Here is a 10,225-nt window from a genome sequence, read left to right on the forward strand (position 1 = left end):
GGAGTGTCCACGCTCCGTTTTTGCTGATGCGATGCCGTCGCGATGCGCAACACGCAGCATGTTGTCGAAAACACCCCGCCATTGTTCAACTCATATTCCCCAACGCGCAACCTAGTTCCCGATTATATTTTCGTTCTACAAGTACGCAAAAATCGTGCCCCCCCCTCCCCCTGGCTTATGGGAAAAGGAGGAGCAGGAATCAATCTCGGATAAACGACCTGGACTTTCAATGATGGGCGGTTCGCAAAGGATTTGGGGAAGGTGTCGCGCAAATGCGGCTGTGCAAGGGGATGCGCCTTCCCGCTTCGCCCCCGGAAGTCTGACAGGTGCGCCACGCGCGATGTGGGGCACGGGCGCTAGGAAGGGGAGGAGGGTGCTGGCCCGAGCCAGCGGCACTCATCCGAGCCGTGCTGGCAACGCGGTCTCCACGATCCTATCCGTGGCCAGGAAACTCGATACGCTTGACGAGGAGTCCGGGGCCGTTTCTAAAATATGGTGAGGGCCGAAGGGGGACTTGAGAGGATGGGGATTGGCCGAGAGGGGTCGCGTCGTGCGGGTCGACTTGAGACAGTAGCTTAAGTCGTAGTAATAGGGAGGCATCACCCACCACCAACCCCACCGCCTACCTCCCTCAGCACTCGCGAGTTACCCAGCTAGAAACATCGTATCGATATCCGTCGAATCGACATTGACTCGTCGAAAAATTCATCGTTTCTACGTATTTTTGGACCTCTGGTTCGACTAACGACCCTAACGACGTCGATATGACGAATGTCATTTCCGGCTAGGTAGCGCCCAAACTGATGTTGAAAAGATACGGTTTGAATGCACAATGCATATCCATAGTAAAAGAAATGTAAAACTTTATTCCATTGACATATATAATTATTACAGTCTTGAAGAGGACGTTTAACAACATATTAAAAATACTACTTCATGATGATGTGAAAAGAAAATTTGTTGATTGATAAAGATAGCCAAACAGCAGTTGTCATATAAATTTAGTTTACATGCTACATGACTCAAAATGTAAATATAAATTGATTATTCATAAAATTACAATTAATAGAGAATTTGAGAATTTCAGTACCACAAAATAACATTCTACTATATTATACAGGCAATTTCATTCCTAAAAATCTCATCAGTTTAAACCAAGATCATGATAAAATAACAAATAATGCAGGTGAAAGACCACATAAAATGAGAATGCTAAAGTTGTCATAGAATAGACTAATTTTCAGCAAAATGAGTCAAAAGCAATATACCAGTTAAAGAGACCAGTGGATGTGAACGATGTCATTGCTTAGAAGGTCATAATCTTTCTTGCTACTTCAAAATACTAGTTCAATAAAACAATAATTACCATGATTATCGCCCGCGCCCACGACCTCTTGAAAAGCCACCTCTTGAAGGTCCACCTCGTCCTCTCCCTCCTGGGCCTCCTTTGCCCTTTGGTGGTGGTGACTTTGGCCTGAGTGCTTCGATGCGGTCTGTGCATCCGGTAGTTAGTTGCCCTGAGTTGAAATAGCTGTTGTATAAATCAGCATTGTAGTTGCTGTTCGTTAGTTCAGGACCAATTGTCAGCCAGCCTGGGCGTATTGTGCTGTCTCTTCCAAAAACATGTAATCTACGGAAAAGACAGATATCAGATAGCAACTTATTTTAAAGTTAACATAAGAATTTAAAAAAACTGATGTATACCTTCGACGCCCAAGACAAAAATGTTCAATGATGTGAAAAATTTCCACTGGTTTCTCTAATGAGCCATATTCTGTTTCCTCAGAAATAATAAGGTCTATATCAACATTGGCATGAATAAAATCACCATCAGTTGAACGTCTAACAGTTCCCTTTATGCCCATGAGACAGTGTTCCTGGAGGGGTAAAAAAAATGTATAAATGGGTATAGTTGAGTCTGGAAGAGATAATTGTCAAACCATTTTATGTTACCTTTGTTCGTTGAAATACTGCTTTTGGATCAAGATTTTTTGAATGGCTGGGATTGTCGATGTTTGTACGAATCCAGCAGATATCTTCACATCGACGAAAGCCCCACTTACGAAGACAAAATCGACCCATATCTAGGCCCTCAGAAGAGCCACACCAGAGAAAAAGAAAGCTCCGAGGAGCAGCTAATTCTCCTATATCAAGTTGCATGATCTAAACATTGAAAAAAAAGTCAGTACAAAGATTTCAGTGTTATGAGTTGACATATATACATATAACCAACCAGCCCAAATACCAACCCTTTCCCAAGACCAAAATTCCATGTTGGTGACTCCCATAGTCCGCTGATATTCCTCTAAAGGTGGCTCAACAAGGATCACATCAAATTTATGATCAAGTTGTTTCAAATCCATCGTTTGTAAATTACATTTTAAGTACATGGGAGGTGTTGCAGTTTGCTGGATCAAGTCATCCTAAAATTTAAAAAATAAATAAATCCTCTGACTTTAACTAACAGAATTTGTGGTCAAAATACCTCAAAGAACCGAAAATTACTTTAAGCTTGATAAGCTCTCTCAGCTTTGGATATTCCTCAAAACGGTCTGCAAGGCCAACATCCCTGATGAAATTTTGAGGACGCTGTCCCGTATCCACAAAGTGCTGACAATAATCATTGTGAGGATTTGAAGATTGAGTTCCCTAGATAAAGAAATGTTGTCATTGCAATGTACAGAAAAATTATTGTGTGCTATTTTTACATGTTCAGTAACTACATTGTAAAATGTTGAGAAAATGAGACTCACCTTCAGAAACGTTGAAGAGTCTGTATACACCAGTTCATCAGCTACTTCATCTTGATTTGATGATTTTTCCGCTTTGCAATCGCTGACTGGGGTGCTGCTAGTACTTTGTTTGCGATCTTGAATCTCGTCTCTAGTGCCAAGAGCTTGGCCCAGCTCATCAACATTTGAAACCCCTAGCTGCAAGAGGCAAAACGACAAGTTAAAATGCTATCATTTTGTTACAGATCAATGTGACAGTACCATAACAATATTTTAGCGCACTTTATCCAATTAAATGACAAACTTACTGTTTGGACTAAAAGCTTCTTCCGTTTTTGAGATCTTTCTCGTAACTCTTTAATCATGTCTCCCATATTTATGTCTTATTCTTAAATAAGTGTCAGTAAAAATAGTATTAAAATTATTTGTGGTCTATTGAGTATATGCACAGGAAGGGCGAAAAAATATAACAAGACACAACCACTACGCGCACGTAAACAATAATCGACAGAGAAATGATTACTACGACATCTAGAGATAGTAACAAGAAATTGAAGTTTTTTCAGAAATCGCTTTCATTTCTGCTATTGAGACATAAACACAACGTAACCTAACCTGTGCCTGTTGTTTTGAAGTATTCACATATTCGTATCGACATTCAATTCACAAAACAAGATGAGATGAGAAATTGATGAGTAACTAATACTGCTCACAGCGCGGTAAATTCGAATGAAGAAACGGGGTCTACAGTGTCTGGTGATAGTGAGCCTCGAGGGCTCTGCAAAAATGTTCCCCCACAATTAGCGGTTCCTTAAGAGACGCTAGGGAACCGGGAGGCATCTTCGGAAACGAAACCACGCCGAACGCCCCAAGCCCATTTTTATTTGGGCACTCCGGGCGGGCCGCCGGCTCCACACAGCTGCTTGGCGGGTTGGCCTACCCACCGCGTTGCAGGCGCTATCAGCGCAGCGACGCCACGGGGGAAAATAGTTTATTGCGAATTGACAACCGTTCATTTCGATAGCACTATTTGTTGACGAGCTATATCGATCTTGTCTGCGGAGACCCTGTAGGGAATCTCCGTTAAGGCGTTGAAAGGCAACCCACACAACGACCTGCAGCCAGGCGTCTTTGGATTTGATTTATTCTACCTGGCTCGTAACTGATAAGAGGTATGAATTTCAACATTAAATAAAATTTGTAGATCAGACAGCTATCTAAAACTTTTACAGAACAATTTTGCTGTTCCGTCCATAGATCAATCACAAAATCAAGGAAACCAAACTTTGAACAGGCTCAAAATAAGAAAAAAACTAGATTTTCGGTCCCTTTTATATGCATTATGAAACTAAACCTGGACAAATTATTTCGAATGGTAAGAACGTTCCACATTGTACACCCGCAAGCCTGATAAAATTCAATGAGCCAATCACAAGTAAATCGAAAAGTTGAAAAATTGTTCAAAGACCCCCCCCCCACCTCCTTGCCCCTGCCCCCGCCCCTCGAGCGACAGCGCGTCGTGGACTCGTGGACTTCGATGGATAGACAACACCATCAACTCAGGTGGAAAAGTGGTTGCCTACCCTGACCATTGCTTGCGCACTAGATAGCTAAAAACTAGCCCGTACGGGCCAGCCAACATCTACACCGGCAACGGCACAACATGCAACAACTGGGCTAACGTAAAGAAGGCCATCACCTTGCTGTCGGACTTGTCGAAGCAAGGGCAAGACACCGCCGGAGACATGCCGGAGTGCCAGCACCACTGCTTCACACCCCCGGGTTAGACCTGGACGACGACGGAGATGGAGTATCCACTCAAGCTGCATCACCAACAACGCCCACGTCAGTATTGTCAGATTTTCTCACGAGCCCAACTGCGTGTAGTAGATGCCTACGTGACACTACGTCACACGACTTGCCGCTCAATGTTTTTGTTTTTTCAGTGCTGATGTCGCGCTCGGCGAGGAGGCCCTGCTTCTCGCTGCGGAGGAGGAAGAGGACAGCGAGGTCGACTCGCCGTCCGACAGTAGTGCCACCCAGAGAACCATTTAGTTGATACAACTAAATCGGGGTTGTAAGAAACAAAATTTAGTTCCTGAAACCGACTAAAATTTAGTGACCCCATTTTTAACTAAATATAGTCGCACCAATCCAATTAGGTCAGCTAGACTAAATTATTTCATCGCCACGGATAAATTTTTGTCACAAGAGCTAAAATTTCGTCGGTTTTTAATTTGGTCCTATGGACTAAACGGTCTTCTGGGTGTGGCAGCGACGGTGAGCAGAGCGACGTCCGTCGAGCCTATCGACGAGGGCCCCAAGCCGCCCCGCACCTACTGCCTCTCTGCCGTCGACGTGCGAGAACTGCGCCGCACTCAAATGTACCATGCAGGACATGGGCACAGTCACCATGCGCCCATGCCGAAGAAGGCCAGGAAGCTCGCTAAAGCCTTCAGAACCCCGCTCAACGCTGCCAAGATCAAGAAGAGGGGCTTGCTGAAGGCGGTGTTGGACGTGGAGACGAGGTGGAACAGCAGCCACACCATGCTCTGCAGGCTCCTGACGCTGCGGCCGACGTCATCGAGACCGCAGTGAGGGAGGCCGAGGAAAAGAAGCGACGCCGGCAGCGGCGACAGCAGGCGCAGCAGCAGCGCCGCCGTGCCAAGAAGTCCAAGAAGCTGCCCAACCTCAGCGCCGTGGAATGGGCGCGCGTGGAGGGCTACTGCAAGAGTCTGGAGCCAGCCAAGGTGGCCACAATGAAGTTTCAGAGGGAGCAGCTGACCGTCGGTGACTGCTTCGCGTCGTGGGAGTACTGCGAGCAGGCCACCAAGGAGATCGGGCACGGTGCTGGCAACCTGGTCACCTGCATGGAGGGCAGGAAGAGCGACCTGCTGGCCACGGAGGCGTTCGCTCCGGGGATCTTTCTGGACACCAGGTTCAAGTCGCTACTCGAGCCGGACGAGGTGAGAGTCGCCATCGCCTTTCTCGAAGCGCTCTGGATGCGCCTCAACAGACAGCAAGCACCGGAGGGCCCGGAAAATGAGCAAGTTGACGATCCTGAACCGCAAGATAATGAAGACCTTTTGGAGCGGCGGCTACGTGAGCGCGAGGCATGCGCTACTGTCATCACTAGCAGGACAGAGGCTGCTAATATTAGCAAAATACTGCATAACTATGCTACATGGAAGCGTATTCCGAAGGACACCTACATTTTAAAGTTTTGGGAGTCGAAGAAGGAAATGCATCAGAAATTGTATGCTCCTAGTCAAGTTGTGCTCTGTGCCAATGACTCAAGTAAGTGTCGAGCGGACTTTTTCACACTTGAAGCAGATTTTGTCAATCCCGAGGTACAATTTGTCTTCGGACATTATTAATGACATATTAGTTATAAAATGTAATTCTATTGTTTCACAAATAACCGAATAATATTTCATTTTTTTTTTCGCAGTGATATTGATGTTTTTGTTTTATTTACTGTTATTTGACAGCTATAGATTCTGACCAACATGTTTTTTCAACGATAAACTAGTTTTGGAAAACTTCAATCTGGTAAATCATTTTTAACGTTTTCTGCGTGGTACAGCAACATGTTTCAGTCCCAAACAGCGGTGAGCGATGGCTTCGTTCATACGGTTCAATGGATAGGGAGATTATACGCCTGGCGGGCAGGCAACACACCACACAACTGTGTTCTCTCATTTGCCTACGCGGACGTGAGTGATTCGCCCCGTATTACAGTGCCCCCCCCCCCCCAAACACGCGCACGCATGCACACGCAAGGTGCTAGATCTTTTTCTGCAGTAGTGGCGAAAGACAAACGCGGATACTACCCAAAGTCACTGAATCATTTACCCCGGTCGGTCGGTCGAAGAGGTTAGCGCGAGGCGTGCTGTGGTGGCCGCACCTGGACGAGCAGACCGAGGCGGTGGTGAACAGCTGCCAGATCTGCCAGGCGAACCGGGCCGCCGCGCCCGCGCCGCTGGTCAAGCCGTGGCCGCGGAACCGTAGGTGGGGCAGGGTACACCTGGACTTCTGGACTTCGGGGAGCCACGGCGGGGGGAGGTGTTCCTTGTCGCGGTGGACGCGGAGACCGGCTGGATAGAGGCCTGGTGGGTGGCGGGGCCATCCACGGCAAGCGCGATACGCTGCCTGCGAGAGGCTTTCGCGCGACTAGGCCACCCAGACCTGGTAGTGTCCGATAATGGCACGGCCTTCATGTCCGAAGAGATGAGAGCCTTTCTGGAAAACAGAGGCATCAAGCAGTTGACCATTGCAGTGTACTGCGCCTGGTCCAGTGGGTTAGCGGAGAGGGCCGTGCGAACAATCAAGGAAGGGTTGCATAAGTTCGAGGGGACGGCCACAGAGCGCCTGCTGGCGGTGTTGGAGGCCGCCCGCTTCACACCGGGCGCGGACGGGTTGTCGCCCGCCCAGCGCCTGTGGGGCTGGCAACCTCCCACACCCCTAGACCGCATGCGTCCCACCGCCACCCCGCCACCCCAGGGACAGGGGGGGGGGGGGAGCTGGAGGGAAGGTACCGATTCGAGCCAGGGGAGCTGGTTTGGGTGCGGCAGTACGGGCGTAAAGGGACGAAAAAGTGGATCGAAGGGTGGGCGTTGGAGAAGCAGGGGAATCGGTCATGGAGGTGTGAGTGTTTGAAAGGGCCTAATGTGAAACGTCATGTTACGCAGATGCGAAGGCACAGTGGACGGGACAGCGAGTGGAAGCGACCCGTGGGAGAACTTTCGGACAACGAAGAAGAGGCGCAGGTGCCCACTACGAAACCGTGGTTGATCGGCCAGCGGTGGGAGACACCGTGCGACCCCCCATCTTCGCCTGTCGAGGAGGTCCCCGCCCCCGCGAAAGCAAGAGGCCAGAGCAACGTGGTGGCCCGCACCGCCCGCACCAAGCATCATTGACATCACGAAGTACGTGTCGCAGGTGCTGAGCGCGGCACGTCAGACCAAGGGCATGTTGGCTGAGAAGCTGCAGCTGACGGAGGAACTGCAACAGAAGGTGGGCGAAGTGCAGCAAGTGGCTGAGAAGTTGGAGGCCCTGGACGAGTGGCGCGACGGCCGCCGAGGTCTTCCAGACCTACTAATAATACTGTCAGTGAAGCGTTGCACGGAGCGATAGCGGAGTGCAACGCTTTGGCGTGGGGTTCTGAACCTCACTGAGGCCGAGCGGACGCATGCCATTTCATATTTGGCGTATCCTACATATATTTACTGTTCTCACTCCGCACAACGCACTCAGATATTAGAGCTGCTGTTTATGCTGTTTGGGCCAGCCAGCGGCCAAGCGCTCAGGCCCAAGGGCCACTAGGCGGCCCGTAGCGCCTCAGTTCCAGCGGGATGGAGCGGCGGCAGCCGGAGGCGCCAGAGATCCAGCAGGGCGGGGAGGGGGCCCAGCTCGTCATTTAGCGCCTGGCCCCCGCCCCACAGGTTGGCTAATCCCAAGCTGCGCCTCAGTTCGAGTCGTCCCCGTCCAGTAGCTGGACAGACACCCCGACACCTCCGGCGCGCGGACGCGCACACCCGCTGCCCAGAGGCGCGAAACATCGTACACATGATCCCATGATAGTCCTTAGCTGATTTCGCCCGCTAGCCACTTCCGCAGTCCGTGCGGACGACCTGGACAGCGGGTTGCTTAGCTTATCTGCTGGGCGGGCGCACTGCACCGGGCCCTTTAAACCCCTATAGCAATTGTGCAAATTGCGCTGGAACAAAATTTCTTTTTGCGTTGTGATCGCTAACGATGTAGCTTTCGGATGGTGAAATCTCGAGACCGGCTGGTTGAACGCTACGGCTGTTATCGAACCACAAAACTTGCTTCTAGAAAATTTCAGAGTGGAAATTTGGTTAATTTCTCAATTTGCTCAATATTTGCCAACAAGGCTGAAATTTTACCGAAGTAAAAGTTGCGTAGGCTATTATTTCGGGTCGAATGGGCGGTCTCTGACTGTTTAGCGTCGATTTTGAGCCGAGATATCGACCGAAGATGGAAGACGTGTCGCGATAGCATAAGCGTGCCGCGCACGCTGGGGGAAATTCTAGAATGTCGGGATCGGCACCAAATTTCATAGAAAGGGGTTTTTGAGTGTGCCGAGTCCATTTCCGGTGTCTGTTTGCACCTCCAGGGTCATCCTGGGGTCGTCATCGGGGACCTCAAGAGGTCGCCGATGACACCCCTGACGCGTTGCCTTTCTTCTTCCCGAATTATTAGAATGAACAAATAAAGAAAATGATGTACAATTGGGGCCATGTGTTAAACTGCCCTTGTTATCTGTAATGTGATTTTTTACACATATATGTGCGTCAAATTAGTAGACATTAACTCCTTGAGAAGCGCAATATCGAAAGGTGGAGTTTTCCAGCAAGGCATGGCTACCGCCACAATTTGCTCACGTGGAACTCAACGTGTTCGTGCGAAAAATTCAGAAAACGTTTTCCTTTAAAGGAAATTTGTGTCTAAGGTTTTAACTGTGTTTTAACTCTACACGGTGTAGCGTAACTGGTCGGTTACTGGCCGTAATGCTACTTCCCTATCTTCGGTTCTAGTAAAAATGCTTATGGAGCAGATCGAGACGTTACCCTGTACGCTTGGATATCCGTCATTTCTGGGCGCAAAGGTGGCGTCGTCTTTCCTTTCCAACCCAATTTTAGGCGCCAATTTCTTCAACCCTTTAAAAAAATAGTAAAATGGTAGACTGTGGAGCACAACTCACCCTTCTATCAAAACTCACAGCAAGTGCGATGCATCTCACGAATAATTCGTTTGCAAGGGTCCTTAACTTATCATTGGCTGAGCGATTAGCGAATCCCATTACTCCACTGACCGAAAAAGCTTCATTCTGTTTGTGTGTTTGTTTGTCTGTCTGCACGATAACTCGAGAATGAATTGATAGAGCGATCTGGGAATTTTAGGGTCGTTTTGTATTATAAAAAGACACATCGAGTTCGAAGATGAGCATTCTAGCTCAGAAATTGACTTTCTAAAAAATCAAAAACCCACAGGAGGCAAAATGTATTTTTTACCGAATTTTTTTTGAAGGGTTCCTAAGGGTTAACTCGTCAAGTAGGACCCTACGAACGAAAATTTCGTCCGTTTTGCCCAATCTCGTACCGTTTGGGTGCTAGGAGGCATTTCTTGGCAAAAGTAAGGTGAAAACGACTAAATGGTCTACAAGGTAGATGTACGCCAGACCACGTCTCGCGTAACAGGCTTCGCGATATCTCACGAAACACTGTTGGTGCATTTCACAAAAAGTGCGTGATTTCAGAACAGGAAAAAAATGACTTTTTCACCTCGAACTCGGAGGGGGACACGGCGGCGGCGGCGGCGGCGGCGGCGGCGGCGGCGGCGGCGGCGGCGGCGGCGGCGGGAAATAAGATCGGCTGATCCGGGAGAGGACAGGTGCAGTATGATCTCATCGCGGAGGTGACCGGGAGGGGAGAGGCCATCCCGAGCTTGTCCGGATACTGGCCGGGAGG

At 48.9% G+C, this 10,225-nt stretch overlaps 1 protein-coding gene and 1 pseudogene across 1 annotated transcript; one reads left to right on the plus strand and one right to left on the minus strand.

Annotated features, from left to right (window-relative positions):
- Positions 1–841: 841 nt before the first annotated feature.
- On the minus strand, positions 842–3,380 carry LOC113207988 (N6-adenosine-methyltransferase non-catalytic subunit). Its single transcript, XM_026424785.2, has 7 exons — positions 3,041–3,380; positions 2,754–2,930; positions 2,506–2,649; positions 2,250–2,423; positions 1,954–2,163; positions 1,705–1,877; positions 842–1,630 (listed from the first exon to the last, which is right to left on the minus strand). Exons 1-7 carry the CDS (start codon positions 3,104–3,106, stop codon positions 1,372–1,374), a joined length of 1,203 nt encoding a protein of 400 aa, XP_026280570.1. The 5' UTR covers positions 3,107–3,380; the 3' UTR covers positions 842–1,371.
- Positions 3,381–5,114: 1,734 nt separating this feature from the next.
- Positions 5,115–6,248, plus strand: LOC127750494 (uncharacterized; annotated as a pseudogene).
- Positions 6,249–10,225: the final 3,977 nt, after the last annotated feature.

This window comes from Frankliniella occidentalis, unplaced genomic scaffold, assembly GCF_000697945.3.
Source record: "Frankliniella occidentalis isolate FOCC.00 unplaced genomic scaffold, Focc_3.1 Scaffold198, whole genome shotgun sequence".
Taxonomy (NCBI): domain Eukaryota; kingdom Metazoa; phylum Arthropoda; class Insecta; order Thysanoptera; family Thripidae; genus Frankliniella; species Frankliniella occidentalis.

Excerpts from the sequence above, each read along its gene's own strand:
- LOC113207988 (XM_026424785.2), bottom strand. The coding sequence starts at position 3,106 with ATGGGAGACATGATTAAAGAGTTACGAGAAAGATCTCAAAAACGGAAG. Across the intron at positions 2,650-2,753 it reads ACTCTTCAACGTTTCTGAAG|GGAACTCAATCTTCAAATCC; the intron begins GTGAGTCTCATT and ends TTCTTTATCTAG. Across the intron at positions 1,878-1,953 it reads CAGTATTTCAACGAACAAAG|GAACACTGTCTCATGGGCAT; the intron begins GTAACATAAAAT and ends TTACCCCTCCAG.